At 37.7% G+C, this 26,432-nt stretch overlaps 1 protein-coding gene across 4 annotated transcripts in view; it reads right to left on the bottom strand.

The window, feature by feature from the left end:
• Window positions 1-26,432, bottom strand: part of SLC44A5 (solute carrier family 44 member 5) — a 380,222-nt gene that overhangs the window by 55,453 nt on the left and 298,337 nt on the right. For all 4 annotated transcript variants that reach the window (XM_074221155.1, XM_074221159.1, XM_074221156.1 and 1 more), the window contains 6 exons: window positions 25,149-25,277; window positions 22,233-22,293; window positions 20,779-20,902; window positions 18,832-18,915; window positions 8,610-8,722; window positions 7,073-7,204 (listed from right to left, as the gene is read on the bottom strand). In XM_074221155.1, the coding sequence (XP_074077256.1) occupies window positions 7,073-7,204; window positions 8,610-8,722; window positions 18,832-18,915; window positions 20,779-20,902; window positions 22,233-22,293; window positions 25,149-25,277 (643 nt within the window). The remainder of the gene's footprint in view (window positions 1-7,072; window positions 7,205-8,609; window positions 8,723-18,831; window positions 18,916-20,778; window positions 20,903-22,232; window positions 22,294-25,148; window positions 25,278-26,432) is intronic.

The raw sequence follows: 26,432 nt of genomic DNA, 5'->3' as shown, positions 1-26,432 counted from the left end.
AGGCTATTTAGATAACAGATTTACTGATGCTTAGTTAGAGCATTTACTTTCATTCCTATTTATATTGTTTTTTAAAGTCTGCAAAATACCTTGAGTGTTATCTTGCTTAATTTAAGTACATCTTGGAGGTTAATATAGTGATTGATAGGAACAAGGTTACTCTAAACAGGGGACATTGAGGCAGTGATCTTGTGGAGCAGGGAGTTCCTTTCCTTTCCTTCTTATTTCCAGTCCTTAGCTTTACAAAACCTAGTATAAAAGAAGCACTTACTAACTGGGGGTGAGTTTGACATGCCAGCTGGCATTGCTTTTTCACCTGAAGTTTCAAAGTATTTCACAAACCTCCTGTCACCTGAGACTGAAGATATGCAGGAGAACAGGTCAGTGGAAACGATTCCTCTCCTTGCTATGGTATCTGCTCCTCATAACAATCCCATTGAAGAATGAAGCCACTGAGCCTCAGAAACTGATTCAAGGTCACATCACTAAAAGGTGCCAAAGCACAGACTTGACAACCTGGATATTTCTGCGCATATACCAGATCTAGGATTCACTCTCTTCCACCTGTAACAGGCAGGACTTTGACAAACCATTGCTGTTCTTGTCCATTTCCTCTCTTTGCCTCCTAATATCATCTCACACTTTGGTTAATATTTCAAAGACATGGGAAGGTTATGCTGCCTATGAAAAAAAAAGGTTTCGTGATGCATCATCTCACTCCAGTGCAATGGTCTCCTCTGGTTAAGTACACATTTTTAATTACATGCAAATTTATTCACTTAAAACACAGAAATTAGTACCAAATGAGAGAGTTTTATATCACCACATTAAAAAGTAGCAAATGCTAGGCTGAAATCACCACCTGCTGATGTTGGGACAGAGCTGATCATTTAACTCAAGAAAATGGGATATGTCAGAATCACTATCTTCTTGCTTTGCAGAAAAGATAAATAGCCAAGTTAATAATAAAACTTCTATTCCCTGTGGATAAGTCTTCTATTGAACAAGAAAAGATGCCCTTCCTCCCTAAGTGTGAATAGGAATCAGGGGTTTGGAGCAAGAGGGAGACTTTGAGATCATCTGATTCAGCATTCATGACTTAAAACCAAGAAAACTAAAGCCCACAGTTTAAATATGACTTGTGCAAGGTTATAGAGCCAGTTGCTTCTAAATCTAGGATGAGAACCCAGTATTCTAACTCTTCCTCTGATTTTCTTTATCTTTGACTGCTATTTTTCTTACTATAATATAAAAGTGCTTTATGAAGTTCATTATTATCAGATAAAAGGAGAGCCAACATGCTGTAAAGGATGGGGAGTAGTCTCCAAAATAAGGAAGTTCTAAGTTCAAATCTTGCTGCTGGGAGCTCTCTGATAAAACTCATAAGCTAAGGACTCTAAACTTTCAAGAGACAGAACCCACAAAGGGACCCAGAGAGGCAGTTCTCCTACTCAAGGTAACCTGGAAAAGAGCAGAAAGACTGCTCCCCAGGGTCGGAGGGGTGGCCCGCCAGAGGGGTGGCCTGCCAAAGCCAAAGAACTTCAGCCTCCTGGAGGGAGGCAGCCCCAGGGCGCTGGGAGCCATGGCTCACAGCAGCGGGGGAGTCTCCTGAGCTGCACCCTGAGTAGCACTGGGCACAAAGTGGGGGAACAGCGGGGGACCTCTGCCAGAGCGAGCACGTGGAGCCCAGCCCTCAGGACACACAGCAAGCAGCATGGTCTTTCTGTAGCCCAGACCCAGGAACAGAAGCAGGCAGAGCCAGTAAGCAGGAGCCCCCAGGGCATGAGCCCATTGAGCTGAGGGAAGGGAGTGAAGAGAGACTGCAGAGCTCTGTCCCCTGCCCCTGGAACAGAACTCTGGGGCTCTGCCCACATTCAGATACTGATCGCAGTCTAGGCCCCCCCATAGAACAACAGGGCCCCCCACCTCGGCCCAGTGGCAGAGGGGGGAGCTTATGGTCATTCACAGATCAGGAGGGAGGACAGAGCCTCACACACTGAGACCCTTGTGGGACTGTCCCAAAAGCTCAGGAAGCACCCCAAAACCAGGCCCAGGCTGGGAAAATGAGCAAGCAGAGAAATAAGAGGAAGACTATTGAGAAATATTTTGCAAATGGGCCCAAGAAGGATCAAAATACTCAGTCTGAAGATGAGGAAGCACAAGCTCCTGCATCTAAAGACTCCAAGAAAAACAGAAATTGGGCTCAGGCTATGACAGAGTTCAAAAAAGACTTTGAAAATCAAATGAGGGAGTTGGAAGAAAAACTGGGAAAAGAAAGGAGAGAGATGCAGGAAAAAAATGAAAATGAAGTCAGCAGCTTAGTCAAGGAAATCCAAAAAAATGCTGAAGAAAATAACATGCTAAAAACCAGCTTAGGTCAAATGGATAAAACAGTGCAAAAAGTTGTTGAGGAGAAGAATGCTTTAAAAAGCAAAATGAGCCAGATGGAAAAAGAGATAAGAAAACTCTCTGAGGAGAACAAATCCTTCAGACAAAGAATAGAATTCAGGGAGATTGATGAATTTACCAGAAATCAGGAATCAATACTTCAAAACCAAAAAAATGAAAAAATAAAAGAAAATGTGAAATATCTCATTGAAAAAATAACTGATATGGAAAACAGACTTAGGAAAGATAATTTTAAAATTATTGGAATACCTGAAAGTCATGATCAGGAAAAGAGCCTTGATATCATTTTCAAAGAATTACTACAGGAAAATTGCCCTAATATTCTAGAAGCAGAGGGCAAAATAGAAATGGAGAGAATCCACCGATCCCCCTGAGAAAGAGATCCCAAAAAACCAACCCCTAGGAATATTATAGCCAAGTTCCAGAACTCCCAAGCCAAAGAGAAAATATTACAAGCAGCCAGAAGGACACAGTTCAAATATCGTGGAGCTGCAGTCAGGATCACACAGGACTTAGCAGCAACTACATTGGAAGCTCCTAGGGCTTGGAATACAGTATACTGGAAGGCAAAAGAGCTTAGAATGCAGCCAAGAATGAACTACCCAGCAAGGCTGAATGTCCTCTTCCAGGGAAAAAGATGGACTTTCAATGAACCAGGGGAATTTCAAATGTTCCTTTTGGAATGGCCAGAGCTGAACAGAAGGTTTGATCTTCAGATACAGGGCTCAGATGAAGCATGGAGATTGGAGGAGAGGGGGGAAATATGAGGGACTTAATGAGGATGAACTGCATGTATAGAAAAATGATACTGATAATATTCATATGAACCTTCTCAGTTAATAGAGCAGGTAGAGGGAGCTTTTATAGTTGAAGCACAGGAGAAAGCTGAATTCAAAGATAAAATATGGTGTAAAAATGGAGTCAATAGAAAAAAGGGAAATGGAATGGGAGAAAGAAAAAGGAGAGGGGGAATAGTCCAAGATATTTCACATAATAAGATTTTTTTTTATTACAAGGAGCTATTGCAATGATATGGAAGGGGGGAGGCAAGGGGGAATGAGGGAACCTTTGCTCTCATCAGAGATGGCTAGGAAAGGAAAGAGCAAATATACTCAATGGGGTATAGACATTCAGAGTAAGAAGGAGGGGGGAGCAGGGGGAATGGTGGGGATGTGAATAAAGGAGGAGAGGATGGACCATGGGGGAGAGTGGTCAGATATAACACATTTTCTTTTTTACTTCTTGCAAGGGGCTGGGATTGGATGTCCTGCCCAGGACCATAGGGCCAGGTGGATTCTGGGCCTAAGGGGTGGTATGGGGGCTCAGGGCTTCTTGGCCCCAGGACCAGGGATCTGTCTGCTGCGCCACTCAGCGACCCTACAGCAGAGTCAGAGTGAAAGGAGAGAGAAAATATAGTACACGGTAGTGGAGAAATAAGAAAGGAGGGAGTTGTGATCAGCAATAGCAACGTTGGAAAAATATGGAAGTAACTTTTGTGATGGACTTATCATAAAGAATGTGATCCATCTGTGACAGAGTTGTTGGTGTTGGAACAAAGACTGAAGCACATTTTTTGTTATTATTTGGGGGAGGGTGCAGGGCAAGTGGGGCTGGGTGGCCTGCCTGGGGCCGCATAGCAGGGTGATCTTTGGGTGTCTGGGGCCGGATTCGGACCCAGGTGCTCCTGGCTCAAGGGCCAATGGTCTGTCTGCCACCCAGCCACCCCTAATATTATTACTATTTTATTTTATTTTGGGTCTTTTTTTTTTTTGTTCTTTTTGGTTTTTGCAGGGCAGTGGGGATCTGGTGGCTTGCATGTCACATGGCTGGGTGATTGTTGGGTTTACGAGGCTGGATGTGGGCTCAGGTGCTCATGGTTCTAGGGCTGGTGCTTCCTAGAAGCCATACCTACAATTATTACTATTATTTTTTTTAATTTTAATTTTTTTCTCTCCCCTTTACTTTTTTCGCCCAAGCAAGTCTATCTATATTCATGGGGGGAGGGGTATTTTGTTTACTTGTAAACAAGAATATTTTATTAATGTAAAAAAACATTTGTATAAAATGAGAATAAAAAATAAATTTAAAAAAAATCTTGCTTCTGACTCATAATGACCTGGAACAATCCTGGTAACTCTCAGTATTTCTCTCCACTGTAGAGAAGGTACCAAGTATTCATTGGAGGAGTGCACTTCCTTATCATCAATGAAACCAGAGGTCCACATCCTAGCCCCTAGCATTTGAGTACAGTTCCATAACAATGTCTTTGATATTGGGTGAATGAGGCTCTCCTTGATGGAAATGATTTGTGCTAGACTTGATGAAATAAGAATCCTTATAAGGACTCTGAGACCCCTTAGTCCTGCTGATGGCACACCGATCTTATGTCAATGAAAAAATGTTTGATTTTTAACTGTCTTTTAAAAATAGGCTGATGATAGAAACAATCAATTTTTGTAAAACTGTAAAGTTTGATGAAACTGTCAAACCTACTTCTAAAGAAAAGTGAATTGAGCACAAACATAAATTGAACAATTAAAAAAGAGAAATGTTGAGTGCCAAATATAAAAAGTATAATATCACATATTATAATCTTATGTTTCACTAAGGATCATTTACTTTTTTAAATAATATTTAATTTTTCCAACTACATATAAAAACTAATTTAACATTTTTTTAAAAAATTGAGTTCCAAATTCTCTCCTTCCTTCCTCTCTCCCATTCTTGAAAAAGCAAGCAATATGATACACCATTCATGTGCAGTCATTATAACACATATGTCCATATTAATCATTCTGTGAAAGAAAACATTTGAGCAAAGAGAAAAAAAACAAGAAAAATAAAGTAAAAATAGTATACTTTGATTTGCATTCAGACTCCATCAGTTCTTTTTCTGGCAGTGGATAGCATTTTTCAATATAAATTTTTGGATCATTGCAATGCTGAGAATAGCAACATAATCATTACTGTGTACAATGTTCTCCTGGTTATGCTCATTTCATTTTTCATCCAATTATATAAGTCTTCCCAGGTTTTTCTGAAAGCATCAAAATCATACACCCTGACTTGTTCAGTCATTCCCCAATTGAAGGACATCCTTTCAATGTCCAGTTCTTTGACCACAACTAAGAATTGCTAGAAATATTTTTGTATATATAGGATCTTTTCCTTTTCTTTTAATCCCTTTGGAATACAGGTCTAGTAGTGTATTGCTGGATCAAAGGGTGTGTACAGTTTTATAGCCCTTTGAACATAGTTCCAATCTGCTTCCCAGAACATTTGCTTCAGTTCAAAACTCCACCAAAAGTACCTTAAAATCCCAGTTTTCCCATGTCCCTCTGACATTTGTCATGCTCCTTTTCTGCCATATCAGTCAATCTGATCTTCTCTGGAATCTCAAAGTTGTTTTAACTTGCATTTCTCTAATCAATAGTGACTTAGCGCATTAAAAATTAATTTTTTATTTCTTCTTCTGAAAATTGCCTGTTCATATCTTTTGGCTATCAATTGGGGAATAACTTGTATTTTAATATATTTGAAAAAATTCTCCATTTATTTGAGAAATGAGGCTTTTATCAGAGAAACTTGCCTTAAAAATATTTTCACAATTGTGATTCACCTCCATCCTATTTCCCCTCATTTATCCTTCTCTTTCTCTTTGTTTTTGTCTCTCTCTCCTTTCAACCTGTACCTTCTCAAAGGAATTATTTTGTTTCTGATCACAGTCTCTTCCAATCTGTCTCCTTTTTATTCATCACTACCCTTTGTCTCTTTCTCCACCTAGTTTCCTGTAGGGTTAGATAGATTATAACTTTCTGTATATTATGTTATTGCCTCTTTGAGTCAATTTTGATGAGAGCAAGATTAAGTAAGATTCAATCATTGTTGGTCCCCAGCCCTTATCTGCCCATTCACTGTAAAAGCTCTTCCTTGACTCTTTTATTATAGATAATTTACCCCACTCTACCTCTGCCAGTGCATCTTTCTTCCCCATCCCTTAATTTTATTTTTGAGAGATCCCATGATTGCCAACTTACACCCATGCCCTCTGTCCTTCTAACTGTTCCAATAATGATAATATTTCTATAAATGTTGCATGCACATCTATGTATCTATGTATATGTAACATGCCTACATGGTCTATATTCGTAGACCCCCAAGGTTAAGAACCCCTGTTCTAGGGTCATGGGTTGCAAAGATAGTGCTCATCTGAATGTACGGGGAAGTTCTCTAGGTGGTTAATGCACCCTACATAGCTGAGGAAGGGTAATGGGGAAAACTAAATGAAAAGAAAGGAAGAGCAAATGGAAGCAGAGAGGGAAGATATTTATAACCATGGGATCCTAGAATGTGATAGCTAGAACTTGGGAGAAATTGAGTTCAATGTCCTCACTACAGACAAAGAGGCTAAAATACAAGGTTGAAATTCTCAGGGTCTTGTGACCTCTGACTTATAGGATCCTGAGAACTTTGACAAAGAATGCCCAAGAGAATTGGAGAGGAATTACAAAAGTCAGCGGCACACAGTTGCTGACATTAAGTTTTATCGTTTTCAGGTGTCTTTTCCAAGGGTGTTCTCTGGTCCTATGACCTCTGGCAGCTTGCAGTACAACTTGACACATGACTTACTGTATCTTTAACAAAGATGTGAAAAGGCACTTACCAAATATTAACCAGGTTTGCTTCATTAGCAAGTAGACTCTCAAATCGGCTTGAAAACCAATATCAGAGAAAGTGATTTGGCTTGAAGGTTTTGAATGAAGACGGTGAAACTCATTGTAACAGTTGTATATTCCTTTAAAAAATAATTAATTAAGATTCAATAAGGCAAGAATTTTCTGGAGCACCAAAAAGTAACACTATTCCCATTAAAGTTTTCTATCAGATATATTCCTACATGGGCCTAGTTTTTATTTCTACATTATATACTTTATTTGAAACTAATAGGCCAAGAATTCTATGACATTTCTACTTAATGGAAAATTTTCCAGGACACTCATGGCCCTCATTGCTGCTCCATTATGGTCCAATCACAAACAATGTACCTTTGAGACTTATCTCAGGAGGTGAAGGGAGAAAGAGGCAGTAGAATCATCTCCTACTTCCATCTTTATAATATAAATATGGAAAATAATGTATCTTCACCCTCAATTGTGGAGTCTTTTACTTTCTATGTGACTTGTTGCAAATTAGAAGGGTAACACTATTCCAAAAGGGTCTTCTAAGTGAACAAGTGGTTTGGAGTCCTGTTTCATTCATAGTAATGCACTTTCAAATCTGAAGTGTAGACTAATGGAAACTCCTTTTCCTAGTGGGGAGAACAGAAGTGGAAACACAGAATAGCAGGACTACAGCAGAAATACAAATCTGGCATTGGAGGCAAACAGCAAAGCATGGGCTATTATGAAGAGCATCCACCAATCACCATTTTGAAAGATTCAGTTGTAGGAAAGGGGACTCAGGGAGAAAATTTGGATCTTGTGCATAATAGGTGCTTAATAATTGTTCTCTCATCCCCTGTGAAAATTATATTGCCTTTTTGTGCATATATATTTATTTATGTATATGTTCTCTTTCTGTGAAGGATTTCATTTCCTTGAGGATAGGTACCATTTCTTTTTTGCCTTTGTGATTGCAGGACTTAGTAGTCAGTTAAGCAATAAAACACTAGTATCCCAGGGCCTGGAACATATGAAGTGCTTTTAAAAAATGTTTGTTGATTAAAATCTTCAATGAGACAGTTGGATTCCCATTGCCTATGGGGAGTTGGATTCCTATTGCCTATGGGGAGTCTCCAAATTTCCTTCTATGTAGATTAGGAACTATTTGTGAATTTGAGATTTTTTAAATTAGAAATTCCTCATGAAGCATGATTGAAGAAGCTATAAACAAAATGAGCTGAGCTTCTTTTAGCCCCCCCCCCCTTTTTTATTCTTTTCTGGTAAGGAAGAACTCATGCCACTGCCAGTATTGCTCATCCTAAATGATGCTAAAAAAAAGTTTTGAATCTTTTTCATGGAACCCATCTCAAAATATTGCTGATAAATGCAGAAAATAAAATACAGAGGATGGCAAAGGGAGCCAAAAGTTATTAAAAATAAAGATGGGATCATTTTCCTATCCTGAGACCCCTTGAAGTCCATGGCACCAGATTCTCAATATCCGTGCTTAGGAGATTTATTTTAAGAGGGGATAGATACCATATGCTATAATGGCGAACACACCAAACACAAAGAACCACAAGATTATGCCGGCGGTGTATTTCAGGAAAAACAGGAACATCAAGCTGCTGACCATTGAAAGGCTTAGCCCACTGAAAGAGAGAAAAATAGGAACATGAGGATCAAGGATGTCTGAGAAGATTGAAAATATCCATTGTTCAGTCTCAGAAAACTTACCTGCCAGTGATATATTTCTATACAAATAAAAGATACAGTAAAGACAAAAGTAGGTTTATTTCTATTTCACAGTCACCCTTGGACCCAGCTCAGGACTCCATCCTGATCTTGAGATATTTCTGGGGGCACCTGAGGTATACCTAGGACCTTTAACTTGGATCCACACTACAATCTCATCACCAGTAATACATGGACCATGCCTTCTTACCTGAGAGTAAATAAATCCTGTGCAAAATGCACTTAAGATGAAGTGTTAGTGGAAAATAATGAATAAATTCCAGGAAATTTCCAAAGTGCTTAATGGTTATATCTTCTAGAATCCTAGGCCATTCTAGGCACAATGTTCTCAATGTCAGCTCATTTTCATGTTCCATCTCCTAGAAGATGCCTTGCCTAGTTCTCCCAGATGCTAATTCCACCCAACCTCACTTCACCTACCTCCCAATTTTTGTATATACTTTCTATTTTATATTTACTTCTTTTTAATCCAATTTTATTTCATTTTCAATTCCATATTCTCTCCATGTATCCCATCAGTGGAGAAAACAAAGAAAAAAGCATTGCAAATATGTATCATCATATAAAACAAATTCCTACTTTAGCCATGTCCCAAAAAAAGAAAGAAAAGAAAAGAAGACAGGAAATGCCTCAGTTTGCTCACTGAATTCCTTGCCTGTCTCTCTGGAGGTGGAAAGTATATTTGAATTCTCTTGAACTCTGGTTTGTTTTTGGGTTGATCATACTTCCTAAGTCTTTTAAAATTGTCTTTACTATATTGCCTTTATTATTTTTCTATAAATTGTTTTCCTGGCTTTGATCACTTCACTTTGCATCAGTTCATTTAGGTCATCCCAGATTAAAATAAAATTCTCTTCATCATTTCTTACAATGCTATAATAATCCATCATAATAGGAATGGGCATTATATTTTGTCAAAAACTTTTCTACATCTATTGAACTAAGTCATGTGATTCTGCTGTTTTTGTGAATATGGTAACAGTGGAGAAATCATCAAAACAATTTGGTACTAGTTAAGAAATAGTTTTTCTTATAGCTTTCTTATAGTTTTTCTAATAGTAAACCAGTCCTGCATTCCTGGTATAAATGCAATCTATTCATAATATACAATGTGGCATATTACTATTATCTCCTTGATGGTTTTTTATTTAAAATTTTTGCATCAATATGTATTAGGGAAATTGGTCAAGTTTTCATCCTCTTTTTTGATAATAAACTAGTCCTCCACCAGCCAGCTGGTTTAGACATCTCTACAATATTTGTGTCATAGGACAAATGTATCCTTACTTTACTTATTTAACTAATTAATTTTTATTTTATTTGCTTAATTACTTATAAGCAAGTTTTAACATTCATTTTTAAAAATTTTGAATTCCAAATTCTTTCCCTCCCTCTCATATCTCTCCCTTCCTTGAAAAAGATAGATTTTGATACAGATTACACATGTTCAGTCAGGAAAACATTTCCATATAAGCCATGTTACAAAAGAAACCACCACCCAAAATAAAAATAAAGATGGTGTTAAAAAAGAAAGTTTCAATCTGCATTCAGACTCCATTCATTCTTTCTTTGGAGTTGCTATTTATCTGGAATCATTATATTATTGAGAATAAGTCATTCACAGTTGATAATAGCACAATATTGCTATGACTATGTACAGTAATATCCTGGTTCTGCTCATTTTACTTCACTTCTTTCATGTAAGTCTACTCAAGTTTTTCTGAAAGCATTCTGCTCATCATTTCTTATTGAATAATAGTGTTCCATCACAAGCATATTTCCTGACTTATTCTGTCATTTCTCCATTGATGGGCATCCCCTCAATTTCTAATTCTTTGTCATCACAATAGAGCTCCTATAAATATTTTTGTGCTTTTAACTTCTTTTCTTTTTTCCCTGATCTCTTTAGAGGTGGCAGACCTAATTGAATCAGTTAAAAACTATGCCAACAATGTATTAAGGCACATATTCTTCCTTCATTCCCTCCAACATTTATCATTTTCCTTTTCTGTCATATTTGTCAGTTGGATAGGTGTCAGATGATACTTCAGAATGCTTTAATATTCATTTCTCTAATTTAGAGCATTTTTCCATATGACCAAATGTAGCTTTGATTTTTTTTCTGAAAAACACCCGTTCTTATCTATTTTTTTTACCAATTTGACTTCATTCTCTATTTATTTGAGAAATAAAACCTTTATCAGAGAAACTTGCTTGTTAAAATTTTTCCCAGTTCCCTGCTTTCCTTATAATCTTGACTGCATTGATTTTGTTTATGCAAACCCCTTTTTTGATTTGTTGTAATCAAAATGATCTATTTTACATACCATGATCAAACTTAGCTCTTGTTTGGTCAATAAAATCTTGCCTTTTTCATCGAGCCAACAGGTAAAATTTTTCATGCTCCTCTCATGATACTCTCTAATGATAATACCCTTCATTTCTAAGTGAGGTAACCATTTTGACCTTATCTCAGTATACAGAGTGAGATGGAGGTCTATATCTCATTTCTGCAAAGCTGCTTTCTAGGTTTCTAATTTTTGTGGACCAAAGTGATTTCTTGTTCCAAAATCTTGCATCTTTGGGTTTATCAAACACTAGATTAGGATAGTTATTTATGACTGTTTACTGTGGATCTACTCTATTCCACTGAGTCACCACTCTAATTCTTCACTAGTACCAAATTGTTTTGATGACTTCTGCACTGTAAAACAATTTGATATCTAGTACTGCTAAACTACCTTCTTTCACATTTTTTCATTGATTCCCTTGATATTTTTGACCTCTTGTTCTTCTAGCCACTAAAATACTTTAGTAAATTTGATGGGTATGGTACTGAATAAGTACATTTATTTAGGTAGAATTATCATGGTTATTGTATTTACTGAGCATACCTATGAGTAATTAATTTTAAATTTGATTTACTGTGAAAAACGTTTTGCAATTGTGTTCATATGGTTCCTAGGCTTCTCTTGGCATGTAGATGTTGAGGTTTTTTATATTGTCTGAAGTTGTTTTTAAATGAAATTTCTCTTGTCTCTTCCTGCTGGATATTGTTGAAAATATATAGAGATGCTGATGATTTATGTGGATTTTACAACATGCAACTTTACTAAAGTGGTTAACTATTTTAGCTAGAGTTTTAGTCAGTTCTCCAACCATAACTTCATATCATCTGCAAAGTGGGAGTTTTCTTTCTTCATAGCTTATTATAATTCTTTTGATTTCTTTTCCTTCTCCTATTGCTCTAGTACAATACTGAATAATAATTGCAGTAAAGGGCATTCTAGTTTCATTCCTGATCTTCTTGGTAGTGTCTCTAATTTATCCCCATAACATATAATGCTTGCAGATGATTTTAGATAGATACTACTTTTCATTGTGAGGAAAGCAGTTAATTTCTATGTTTTCTAGGGTTATAGGAATAATAAAGGTTGGATTTTGTCAAAAGTTTTTCTGTGCCTATTAAGATAATCGTATTTGTTGGTTTTGTTATTGATATGCTTAATTAGGCAGATAATTTTACTAATAATGAATCAGCCCTACATTCCTGGTAAAATCTCACCTAATCATAGTGTATGGTCTTTTCAATATAATACTGTAATCTCCTTGTTAGTATTTTGTTTAAATTTTTGTATCCATATTCACTAGGGAAATTGATCTATTGGTTTTCTTTTCTTGTTTTTGCTCTTTGTGGCTTTGGTATCCCAGTATCATAAAAGGAATTTGTGGGACTTCCAACTGGAGAAGAGGTTTTGAATACTGGTAGGCTTCTCCCATGTGGTGCTGCTTCTATTCCAGGAGTTTTACAAGGCAAAGGGTCCTGCTCCTACAAAAGCTGACTGAAATCTTCTATCCCCCAGGAGTTCAAGGATGCATCCATCTCTATAAAGAAAAAGGAAACAGTTTGTCCTATGACAACCATGGGGACTCTCTTAGTCATTATGAGCAAGAGACCTTCCAGATTCCCCCTTAAATAGGCTGATCCTTCACCTGGCAGATGGTCACCTACCTGAGAGCCACTAAAGGCTGAGAAATGGCAATATGTTTGCTGCCTCAAAACTCGGGAGAGAGGCCAGGAGCAGAACAGAGGTCTGTCCTCCACAATATTAATTGATCTGACTAAGGTCTTTGATACATGAGGGTTTGAGGAAGATCTTGGCAAAATCTAATTGCCTGGAGAAGCTCATCAGTATTGTAGACCAGTTTCTTGAGAACATGCTTGCACAGCTTCTGGACAATGGACAATGCTCCCAAGCTTTCTCATTCACCATTGGAGTGAATCAGAGCTCTGTGGTTTCTCCCATGCTTCTTAGTAGGATGTTCTCAGAGATTTTGTCAGAAACCTTCAGCAAGGATGAAAATGGCATCAAGATAAGATATTGCACTGAAGGTAAATTATTAAATTAGAAAAGCCCACAAGTCTTTACTTTACATGTGAAGGAAGAATAGATGCATGGTTTTTGGTTCATAGATGATTGTGCACTCAATGAAGCCTCTGAGGACAAGAGGCAGCAGAATATAGATTGATTCTCTGTTGCTTGCGCTAATTTTGGCTTGATAATAAACTAGTCCTCCACCAGCCAGCACTGCATCATCCATACATGGAACCATTGGTTACAACAAATACTCTAGATAAGTTCACTCACCTTGGAAGTACACTTTCTAGGGCTGTCCATAGATATAAGTTTGATGCATCCATTGTGCCAGAGTTAATTTGAGTTATTGGGAGACTCCAAACGAAAGTGCAGTACAGTTAGACTACCTACCCAACTGAAGGCCTACAGAGCTGTTGTACTGACCTTGATGGATGTCTGTGTATATGAGCGCTATATCAGGAAATTGAGTTATTTTTTTTTTTAGGTTTTTGCAAGGCAAATGGGGTTAAGTGGCTTGCCCAAGGCCACATGGCTAGGTAATCATTAAGTGTCTTAGGTCAGATTTGAGCTCAGGTACTCCTGACTCCAAGGCCAGTGCTCTATCCACCTAGCCGCCTGAAATTGAGTTATTTTCATCTGAATTGCCTTATGAAGAGTCCAAAAAACAGAAGTCAAGATAAGGGACCAGACATCATGTCTTCTCTCCAGCTGTTCTGCCAAGCATCCACATCCTACTGCAGAGAGCTCTGATGGACACCCACATTATTTGAAAGCCAAGTGTCTGTTTGCCTAAATGACTATTTTACAGAGAACCCACACAAGACAAGTATTCACACAGAGGACAGAGGAAGTCATACAAGGTCACACGCTTAGAGGTCTCTCTGAAAAACTTGGGAATTGATGTTGAGACAAGGAAGATACTTGCACATACTCAGAGGGCACCATTCTCTAAGAGCAAAGCCAAATTGAAGTAGCTCAAAAGAAATGGGAGTGAACAAGTGTAGAGACATCTCTATTCTAAATGTTGCCATGGACTATTGTGTCTTGTATGGGGTTCCAAACTTGTATTGGTCTGATCAGTAACAGTCACACTGTACCTTTACCCCAACATAGTGATATCATTTTGATCCTTTAGAGTATGAAGGACAACAACTAATTAACTATGTAAGAGAAGCTTTCCTATCCTTTCTTTCCCTTCCCCTTCTCCTTCTTTCTTCAACTCCTCTTTCTGATCCCTTAATTTTAGGTTTTTTAATTATCCCTTCATAGTCTTGCCTTACACCCATGCCTTCTGTCTAAGTAAGCTCCTAATTGCCCTTGTAAAGACAAAGTTTTAGGACTTAAGATTGTCATCCCTGAAAGGAATGTAAATATTTGAAACTTATTGATTCCTTTATTATTTCTTTTTCATATTTACTTTTTTATGCTTCTCACAAGATGGATTTAAAAGTCAGATTTTCTGTTCATCTTTCCAGTGTTTCACTTTTACCTGTTTCTTTTTCCAAATCAAATTAGGTAATTAGGCTTATTTTATCTGTCTACTTTCATAAAAACTTAGATTTATTACATTGGTGGTTTTTTTCTTTTGATTTGTTAAATTTTTTTCTTTGATTTTTAGGATTTTCAAGTATTTATTTGAGGGTCTTTAATTTGTTTAATTTTTAAGAAAATTTTTATAATCGCACTCCCAATTTGTTGATCTGATTTTTTTTTATTGATGTAAGAGTTTAAAGAAATCCATTTTCCTATAAGGATTGCATTGGTTTTAGCCCACAAAAGTTGGTATGTTGTTTCATTTATGTCAATATTTTTAATGAAATTATTGACCTTATACCTACTTTATTCCCTTATGTTTTATCCCTCATGCTTACCTTTTTATGATTCTTCTGACCCCATGTTTATTTTGTCAGTTCTGTCCTTTATTCAGGAATGCTTAGAAGGCTTTGATTTCATTAAAAATTCATTTCCCCCCTGTATACTGCTTTGTCAGGTAGGTGGTTCTTGGTTTTAAGCCTAAATAGTTTGCCTTTTGGCATGTTGTATTCCAAAGGTTTTGACTCCTTTATGTGGTGGCTGCTAAATCTTACATGGGCCTGACTTCGGCTTCTCCGTATTTGAATTCCTTATTTCTGACCACTTGCAACAGTTTTCCTTTTCTTCTAGCAGCTTTTGATTATTGGTTATATTTGGTTTCAGGGAATTTTCATTTTGGGATTTCTTTCAATAGGTGAACAGTGGAGTATTTCAATTTCTACTTTGTTCTTTTATGATTTCTTGAAATATGATATCTAGACTTTTTGTTCATAGCTTTTAAGTAATTCAATAATTCTTAAATTGTTTCTTTTTGAGACATCCCTGAAATGGATGTTTTTCAGGTCAATCATTTTTCTTATGAATTATTTCTCATTTACTTCTTTTTTCAAACTTTTGAATTTATTTTTTCTTGATATCTCATGGAGTCATAACGAATTATTTTCCCTAGTAAAATTTCATACCTCTTTTTCTAAGCTATTAAATTTATTTTCATAACATTGTTCCCTAACTCTTCCCTCTTTTCCCAATTGTTCCTCATTTGTTTTTTGGTTTTCATTTGATTTTCAAAATAGTTTCAAGCTCTTTTTTAATATCTTAGTTAAAGCTTCTAGAAATTCTTGTCAGACGTGTCCAAGCTGTATTTGTTTACTTTGAGCCTTTGAAACTGTTTTCAGGTTACTTCTTTGTGCTTGGGGTTCTGTACCATCAGAGTAGCTCTTTATGGTAGGTTTATTTTTGGTTTGTTCATTCTTCCAGCCCAGTTCTTGACTTTTGACGTTTATGTTCACGCTAGACTCTGATCACGTCTTTTTTTCTTTTTTTTCGTTTTGGCAAGGCAATGGGGTTAAGTGACTTGCCCACAGTCACACAGCTAGGTCATTATTAAGTGTCTGAGGCCAAATTTGAACTCAGGTCCTCTTGACTTCAGGCCTCGTGCTCTATGGTTGTTTTGAGCTTCTGTCCTTTTGTGGCCTTCTGCTAATTTTATAGCTCAGTCTAGGAGCCCATAAGTTTTCAGTATCCCCAGAGTGATGCTATCCAAAAGAGGTCTGTTCACTGCCCTCCTTTCTGATCTTTGTGAGTTCATGACTCAGGATTGGATCTTTGAGTTTCTACATTTAGCTGCTGGCTATTAACCCCCAGCAGGCTCCCCTTTGGTCTGGGCTCCTGCCCTGGTTATTCCACTACAGGTGTATACACTGGGTCAAAGACTGGAACTGAGTCACTGCTCTGCTCCTGGGATTGGAGTCACACAGCTATCTTTGTTTCTGAGATGTACCACCCAAATGAACTCAAGGATCCCTGCCCTAGTGCTCTGTCTTGATTCTCTCTGGGTGCCAGAATGCTTCATGCCCCTTTGGATACTTTCCCAGCCAGATCTTATTTCCAATGTCTGGAGACCTCCAGGTCTCCCTTAGCCCTTTGGGACTGGGAAAGTAATCCACTGGGATTTTTTTCTCAGCTTCCCTGGGGCATTTTCTTCCTGTGCATTTCCAAGATCATTGTGAGAGAAGGGATAAAGAGGAGCTTGTCTCAATTCATCCTTCTTGCTCCTCCAAACTGATTTTTTTCTTTTATGTATGTGTGTGTATGTGTTCCTTCAATGCATACGTGTTGTTTCCCACCCAATTTCCATTCCCAAGGGACGTGTGTTTGTTTTTGCTTTTGTATCTCAGTTGTCTAGTTTCTAATAACTTCTTTTTGAATGTTTGATTGAAATCTCTCTTTTCTCCTTTAAAAAAAAGTGGTAACCAAATTTGACCAGAGGGCACCAGAAATTCTTAAAATGAAGCTTCCTTGAAAATACACTAGATGTTTCTGCTCTAATCCAATGAATCACTTAGGGAACTAATCTGGTTTTGGCTTAGTCTATCAATTCCCAGTTGTAATTCTTATATTAGAGGCATATTTTAGGAAGGATTTGAATATCTTTTCTAACCTCTCATTCTTCTATGTTATTAATTCCATATAGGTAGAACCTAGCAATATCCGCAGCTGGTTTTTCCTCATAGTTGGGCATCAGCAGCCTTTACAAATATTTAAACCATTCAACAGTTTTCTTTGCAAATAAGAGAACATAGAAAGGATTTACTTCTAAGTCTTATGAGAGTCCTGACCTCCCACCTACACACACACACACATAATGGACTGCCCATTTCCCCATGACTTACAATACCTACAGTCCCTAAGTAGGGCTTCAGCATGCCAGAAGGGCTTTATTCTATAATCCTCACTTTTTTTAAGAGCCATTGGTTCTCATTGCTTCCTTCAGTGCCTAGAAGTTGGCAGAAGCTGCTGTAAGTCCTTTCTACACCATCCCTGGCCACCATCAAAGGCCCCTCAACTTCACCAAGGTCTCCTTTGTAGGACTCGACAGTTTTGCCACCGTCCAGCAGATGGCGCCCATCTCCTACTCTTCAAGGAATCGGCTCTGGCCAGTGCGCCATGCTAAGAGATGATCCTGGAACCCTGGCCAGATGAATGTGGCCACAGTGAAGACTCGATGGTTCTGATAATGCCTTCAGTTCAATCAATACATAAACATTTGTTAAAAACCTCCTATGAACCAATTACCAAGTTAAACTCTGGGTGAGTTTTCCTAACTTCAGTGTCATATGAAGGTCAAAACAAGAAAACACTGTTTCTGTTAGATTATAGACCCTGGGCAGGCCATTAGCCCAAGCCTCTGAGTCTAGGCAAGGAATACCAAGCCGCAAAAGGATAATGGAGGATAAAATAGCAAATAGCTTAGTAATTTCAATTGAATCTCCTAGAGAAAACCCTTCCTGATTCCTCTAATTGTTAGCTCTCTCAACTTGGATTGTGTTTGAGTAACTATATAAATGTTCAAAGGCCTAGAGTTGGAAGAGCATGACCTCTGAGGTCATCTATTCCAAAATCTTTATTTTAAATTGAGGAAATTGTTAGCGTTCATATCTGTTGTAGAATTTTAGCACTTTGAGAGCAGAGATAATTTCCATTTTGTCTTGTAGTCCCAACTCTCAGCACAATGCCCTGGAGAGACCAGGCATCTAAATGAATGACTATTTAATTAAATATATTTGGTCATAAGATGCTTGCATATTTTGACCAGAGCAATTCTATTTTTTTTCTTTAGGATTTTTTGCAAGGCAAATGGGGTTAAGTGGCTTGCCCAAGGCCACACAGCTAGGTAATTATTAAGTGTCTGAGGTCGGATTTGAACCCAGGTACTCCTGACTCCAAGGCCGGTGCCTTATCCACTACACCACCTAGCCGCCCCTCAGAGCAATTCTTTAAGAACATTTACTCAATCTCAGAGGAACTGTGACCTAAATAAATCATCCCACTTACAAAACTGTAGATCCATAAAATATTAGTATAAGAAATTCCTATAAGCAAGGCCAGGTCTGCCCATAGTTCTAAGTATCTCCTACATGTCCAAATAAGTGGATCAAAGAACTGGAACTTTGATCCAGTTTATGTAATTGGCAAAGTGTCTGTGGCAAAGGAGAGCAGTGGGCAGTGATCAGTTTAAGGGGCAGGAAGTCCAAGTCATTGCCTCACACAGAGAATGGAGATGGTGAAAGAGAGACCAATAAGGAACTACTTACATGAGGATCCATTGCCAAGAACTTACAAAATCTTCAAACACTCGCATGCCAATTGTTCTCAGAATAAGGAGCAAATTGATACCTCTGAATTCAAGAGAGAAGAAGAAGGTTGTTTTAAAATAAATCGGCTTTCTAGCTTATTTTAAACAATGCTGCGAATGCAATGGAAAGGTGGTGCTTTTTCAATGCTTGTAATGAAAGACCTTCCTTTGGTGTTTGTTGTTAGCACAAAGACACATGCACTGTCACCTTCTTGGTAATCCTGCAGACCCTGGGAGCATCATGAATTAAAGCATCATTCCAGTTTTTTTGGTGTACACCATGTGGTCTGGGGGACAGAAATGACCCCCAAAAAAGAAATCAGGTGATATCTACTTGTAACTCACTGAATCGTTGTCAAAACTTAATACTTGCCACCCATTGGGGGAGGGTGACACTCAGACAACAATACAACTGCAATGAGATGGACAGCTATATTCAGGCAAGGGAAGAAGTGACTTTCATATGGGTAATCCCAATCGTCTTTAAGCACATTTAGATGGTACACTTTATTTATTGGTGGAGATCGCCTTTCCACTACCAATAGGCTTTAGTCCTATGGGTTACTTTTGAACCCCAGAACCATCCGTATTCCCCCATTTGAGTCAATCCTGTAGTATATATCTGGTTTCCTTTTCTAATGGTATTTTATTAACATTTAAAGTACAGAGAATGCTGTGTCTGGTGTTTCCATTAGAATTTCCAGATAGTTGAGAGTTTATTTTTTCTAACCTGTTTTCTCTTCACCAGATCCAGGTTTAGAACTGGATGGACAGGGGGTCATTAGGGGTATGTGAGCCCAATCTTCATTCTACAGATCCATAGACTGAGGCACAAAAGAAACTAAAGTAAGTGACCAAGGTCACTCAGACAGCAAATGGCTGACCTGATGATGTTGGAAACCAGGACTTTTGGTTCCAAGTTCCAGCACTTCCAACTTTGCCACAGTGCCTCTCTTTTAAGTGAATCCCTATCCAACTTTCAGAGAAGACAAACAAAAATGTCTCCAAAAGGATTTGAAAATCTTTTCAATTGTACATTTAAATTCAGCAGCATTGGACCATGAAACTGATACCCTCATGTGAATGCCTACAAGATGGCACACTCAATAACAGTGGGTGGCACAGTACCATGCACAGCCTGGGGCACTAGAGTAGCACCAGTTCATATACAAATGTCACTTTAATGGTCATCCCAGTGTTCTCTCTCTCTCTCTCTCTCTCTCTCTCTCTCTCTCTCACTGTCTACCTGTCTATCTCTTCTCTCTCTCCACTTTTTGGACTGATGGTTGTATTGCTAAAAATCACCTGGCAATGGAGGTTGCAAATCTATTCATGAGATTACATACATCATGAGAGAGGAAGTTCACTAAACTGAACATAGGACCAGTCTAGGAGTCAGGGTCACCCTGGATCAAATCTTGTCTAACCAATGATGTACCCAGGGAGAAGCCAATAATCTTCTCAGTGCCCCCAGGCAAATCTCTAAAACTACCAACTACAGAAGAGTTGCCTATTTCCATGAATGGAACATTTTCCCACCCCAGCATTCACAACACCAGTTAGACCATAGGATCTAGTTACAAAAAAAAAAAACCCTAAAAGAGTGAGCACTGACAGAAGTGAGAGAAACATTCCCATAGGTTCTGCCAAGTAATCATTGATACTTCTTCCATATGAATCATTTCTCAACTTCACAAACATTTGAGCAACTTTCATTATTTCTAGAGCAACTTTCTTTCTCAGTCTTTACATATAGCTTTTGTGAGCCTGTGCCCATTTTCCATTTCTGCTTGACATTGAGAATATAAGGAAAGAACAAATTCTTTTTAATTCCTCCAAGCCCCAATCTGGAGTTCTGATCAAAGGGCCCTATTATTGAAACAGAAACTGAGATGAACAAACATACCTGGCACCTTCCCGGACATCGGTGATATTTATTAAATGTCCAATTCCATCAAAGAAAGTTGACCTGTTTTGTAGGGTCATAATGGTATCGATAGCATTAAAGTCAGGGAAACATCTCTTGAGAACTGTTAAAAAATAAATGAAAATTATGGTGGTCACTACTCTGCCTGCCCACATGCAAGGATCACTTATGATGCCCCTCCCCCCATAGTGAAGCCTTCTGATATTTATCATCCAGTTCTTCCCAGATGGCAGAAATTACTCAATGTAGACTGTAAACTGAAGTATTACTTAATGATACAAAGATTGCCTCTAATGGTGCTAAAACTAAAAGAGAAAGTAACGTTGCAACCTGCCATGCATTTTGCAACAACATTGTTCAGTGGCTCATCTTGAATACAAAGCATAATACAGGAAGAAAATGTAAATAATATTTATTGTCCATTGTAAAAATACTTCAGTATCTATATTAATTAGATTTTATGAAGGGGAAATGTATTTTTTCTCCTTGGGAAAAAAAAAACCTAGATGTTCATTCAACAGACCCTTGAAAATTAGTTTCATAATGAAATAGGAACCAAGTTCACATCTGGGCATCCGAAGCAGTTGGTCCTTTTGATGTCTTATTATTGTCTGTTACCCTGCTCTCTTCCCTTTTTATGGATTTAGACTAGAAATTCTGAAGTCATAAAAGAGTTTTCTATTTTGCTTATGCAAGTGACCCTGAGAAAGGCTTTATCAGAATTTGATCTTTTCCATGCTGCTTTTCATTGAACAGTGCCCTTGGCTAGGTACTGGGAGAAGGAGATGACCAGTGAAGTCTCTTTCAACTTAGAGATTGTGATTCTGTGATCTCTGAATCCTTAAGAAATGGATCAAAACCACTACTACCTGACACAACTTCTAAAAGATGGTGAGAAAGATTATTTATCTTTATGAATCCTGGCTGAGGAGTTCCACATTAAATCCAATTTAATCACCATTAAAAATTAGAATGTGATCAAACAGCGATTAAAGTGGGCTTTAGTAATTGATCACTAGGAATAAAGACAAATTCATAGGTCTTTGTTATGTTCTTGACCAGTCCACTCCACAGAGATGGCCCTGTAATGGGGCTATTTAATATGGGCTCCCTCATGTCTACACATCTTGTAGTCAACATGGATGACTTTTCCAATGATGAACTTGATAGGGATTTGGATTTCTGTTCTTGGACTGTGACCTAGGCAAGTGACTAAATGTCTCTGGACCTAGTTTCTTTATCTATAAATCAAGTATGTTGAATTTGGGTTTCTAAAGTGGTTTTTGAAACAATCACTTGTTCAAATATGTATGTACCCAAATGATACCAAATAACTGGCATGATTTTTTTCACCTTTCAAACATGTTTTAGTTGTGGAGAAACTATGTATAAATCACAAAATCTGATTATAAGATAAAAGACCAATCACTCACTAGATCTGCTGGGAAAAATCACTGATGGGCAATCTTCATCCCGAAAAACTTCTAATGCAGGCTGACAGCAGGAAAGGAATATAAAATATTTAGTAGACAGGGTGCAACTTCCTTGAATTCTTAAAATTTGATCTTCTTTAAAAAAACATCATGATGGATTCATTATCTAAGTTATTTCCTTTCATAATACAAACTGCAAAGATGTCTTTCAGTTGAGTAATGGCTAAACAAGCTTCAGGATATGATTGTATTGTAATACTACTGTGCTATAAGAAGGGATGAACTACATGGTCTTAGAAAAACATGGAAAAACTTGCATGAAATAATGAGTGAAATGAACAAAATGAAAAGAACACTGGCTACAGTCATCGCAATTTTGTTTTAAGAATGACAGAGTAAATAAAGTTTTCTTTGCAATTATGAATACTCAAATTAACTACAAAAAATCTATGAAGGAAATTGCTACCTACAGCCAGATTAAAAAGAACAACCTGATAAACAGAAGTTTGTACAGCATGAATATATTTGTGTATACCCATATTTGTGCCTAATGGTAACCATCTCTGGGATGGGAGATGAGAGAGGGGAAAAAAAAAGAAAGTTGCATGAAGACTATCATATATTTTAAAAGAAAAGCAAATTATGCATGATAGATTTGTTGTTTTGTGTTATGGAATTTTTTAAAATTTTTACTCATCCATTTATTAATTTATTTATTTAGGAGGCAAGTGAGGTTAAGTGACTTGCCTGGGGTCACACAGCTAGTAAGTATCTGAGGCTGGATTTAAACTCAGGTCCTTCTGCCTCCAGGGTTGTCTATTCAGTGTGCCCCTTAGGCACTCTGGAAATGTTTTATTTCTTACATTCATAATAATAAATAATAATACACACAAATTATCTATTAAAAATGTTCTTGAACTGGGACATGAGGGCATGCCCATCCATTGAGAAATGGCTAAACAAGTTATGGAAATGTGATTATGATGAAATACCTGAGGGCTGGAAGAAATGATGAAGAGAAGGAGCAAACCAGGAGAAAATTTTATATAATATAAAGGTAAGGAATCTATGAAAGACTTGAGACTTCTGATCAACACTGAACCAATCACAATTTCTGATGACTCAAAATAAAACATGCTGTCAAATTCCTGTTAGAAAACTGATAGATTTAGGTTGCAGATTTTTTTTTTATATAGTCAAAGTGAGGTTTTATTTTGCTTGACTATACAAGTCATATACACCATATGCATTTATAGCAGAGATTTTTTTTTACTTTTTTAATGTGTATGTTGCCAGAGATGTGAGGATAAGTTGAAGATTGAAGATAGGGAAGAAGGATATTAATTTGAAAATAAAATAAAATTTAATTTTTAAAAGGGCTCTTATAGGCCTCAAATGTAATTCAGTAGGAAATGAAACCAGGCACTTCTGACTCACCATGTTATAGCTGTTATTTCCAAATAAAATCCATGGATCCTAAAGCTTTGATTTGTTTTTCAGAAAAATATTGTCAGAGTTTAGAAACAAGCAATATTTTCTTTGGCAGGGTGGGATTGTGGGTACCATCTTCTATTTTAATCCCTAGACTTAGGATTGTTTGAATGAATTACAGTCACTAGACTTGAAAGCCAAGCTTGATTTGTCCCAAAGACAGTAAGGTTCCAGCAACAAAGGAATTCAAGGTGGATTACCAAAGAACTTTTTAAAAAAAATTCTCTTTTCCTTTTATTTTCTTTCCCTCACCTTTATTTGTTTTTACTTTCTTCTCTCCCTCTTTCTTTTCTCTGTTTTTCTATCCTTTCTTTTTTTCTTCCATAATGATAATTTCCAAATATGTCCATCCTGCCAAAGAACTCAGAAAACAAGATCATTGGGCATGATGCTTTGCTTGGCAACATCATAGGTGGGAAGAGAGGGTAGAATGAGAGGATATTCATTTGGTTTTCCCATCTGAGGATAATGCTTCCAGAGGGTAGACCATCACACCTAAATCCAGACTCCCTGCATTCACCATTCTGCACCTCTCTAAGAAAAGGAAGACCTTCATTTCCTCATTTCTTCTCCAGGAACAAGACCTTATTTTCATGATCTTTTCATGGAGATGATTGGAATCAGATTGGTTTACTTCCTTCTTCATCACTTCATCTCTCTCTGTTCTTCTCTTGTAGAAGTCATTCTTCCTTTTAGGACAGTAATATTCTCTCCCATTCATATGTCATAATTTTGTCAGTCATTCCCCTATCAAGAAGCACTCACTTTGGTTCCCTATTTTTGCTATTTTTTCCTATTTGTACTGCTGTGGATATTCCTCACATGGTTTGCTGAAATGCTAGCTAAGTCAAATACCAACATGGTTATTAACAGAACTGGCAAAATACAAAGTAATCACTGCTTTAGCTGGAGCTATGATCTTCTGTAGCCAAACCTGTCCAAACCACAAGGAGTCGGGCATGTCTTGGTTCCAAATGCATTCTCAATAATCTCTGAAGTATCTGAGGAACTAGTTGAGTTATGAAAACTTGGGGAAGCTAGGTGGCACCATTGCATATAGAATGCCTAGACTAGAGTCAGGAAGACTGATCATCATGGGTTCAAGGTTGGCCTCAGACTCTTCCTTGCTGTGTGATCATGGGCAAGTCAATTTCACCCTGTTTGCCCCTGTTTCCTCATCTGTAAAATGAACTGGAGAAGGAAATGGCCAACCACTCCAGCCAAAGAAAACAAAAACAAAGGCAAAAAAACCAAAATACTCCAAGTTTGGTCACAAAGAGGTATGACTGAAATGGCTGAACAACAAGAAACAATATGAAGACTTAGCTCTTTCATAATAGCAAAGATACCATGCTCATGTTACCCAGAAGAGTTCAATCAGAAGTTAAATCCACTTAATTTTTTTGGGTTTAACTCTCTCCTTACCTTTAAAGGGTCATTAAAGCCAGGCTTACAGTACTCCCGATAGTATTCCCAATGGCTTTTATCAACTTGATGGGCTTTTTGCATTGTTAAGAAGGTTGAAAACTTGTCTGGGCACTTCTTGACACAGAACTATATAAAGGAAAGAAAAGCAAAAAGTTATAAACTGAATGTCGAGAAACAAGTCCTCAAATCAGAACTGCAAGTCCAAGGGTGTCTCGAGGAATGTGGTGGGTTGTCCCATTCACTACTATAGCAAACAAATTTTTCACCAACAGCTCTTGAATAAATGTTGCAGGGATCAAAAACTGAAAGGAATCTTAGAGAGCTGGAAGAGGCCTTTAACAGTTGAGGAAACCAAGGTCCAGTATATTGTGTCAAGTCACACAGTCAATAAAATATAAAGATACTTGGGACTCAAACCAAGGTTTCCTAACTCCCAATGGGATATATGCTTCCTGCATCAGATGGGATAAGGATTCTGAAATGAGCAGGTCTGAGTTCAAATCCCAGACATGATATTATCCTTGTGAAATTGGATGAGCTACTTCATGTTCTCAAGCTTCAGTTTTCCTTATTTATAAAATGAAAAGGATGGATGAGAACATCTCTGAGGTCCATTCCATCTATAACCATATGAGAAGAAATGGAAGGAGTGTTAGTTTTTGCTCTGTGTTCAAATCCTGCCTTTGATACTTTCTACTGAGTAAATTACTTCAGTCTCCTCACTTGTAAAATGTGGGGATTGGGTGACAGGACCTCTGAAGTCCCTTTAAGTTCTAAATCAAAGATCCTAAGAAGACAAGTAGAAAAGGTGAGGGTTTTTTAGTAAAGAGTTCTGGGTTCAAATCTTGGCTTGACCACTTTTCACCTTAACCAAATCCTTTCACAGCTTTGATTCTCTGTTCCTTATCTGAAGAAACAGCAACAGCAACAACAGCTATTGACCCTACATAGCAAGCACTTGGTTAATGATTTCTTCTTGAAGCCATAGAACACCCCTGTGAGGTAAGTGCTCAAGTCCATTTTACAGATGAGGAAGTAGAAGCTGAGAAATGTTCAGTGATTTGCCCAAGGTCACACAGGACATGACTGCCAGAAGCATGTTGGACTAGAGGATGTAGTCCCATGCATCCTCAATCTCTCTTGCCAATATTCTGAGTTAGGTAGCATACGATGGATATGGTGTCCAGATGGGTTTGGGATCCGAGTGACTGTCTGAGGAACTTTGGGATTGGAAGATGGGGTTAGGATGGAAGCTGACTTTCTTGCCCATATTGTTTATGA

The sequence above is a fragment of the Macrotis lagotis genome, chromosome 2, assembly GCF_037893015.1.
Source record: "Macrotis lagotis isolate mMagLag1 chromosome 2, bilby.v1.9.chrom.fasta, whole genome shotgun sequence".
NCBI lineage: Eukaryota > Metazoa > Chordata > Mammalia > Peramelemorphia > Peramelidae > Macrotis > Macrotis lagotis.
The sequence above is the reverse complement of the archived record's forward strand: the minus strand, read 5'-3'. Positions and strand labels throughout refer to the sequence as shown.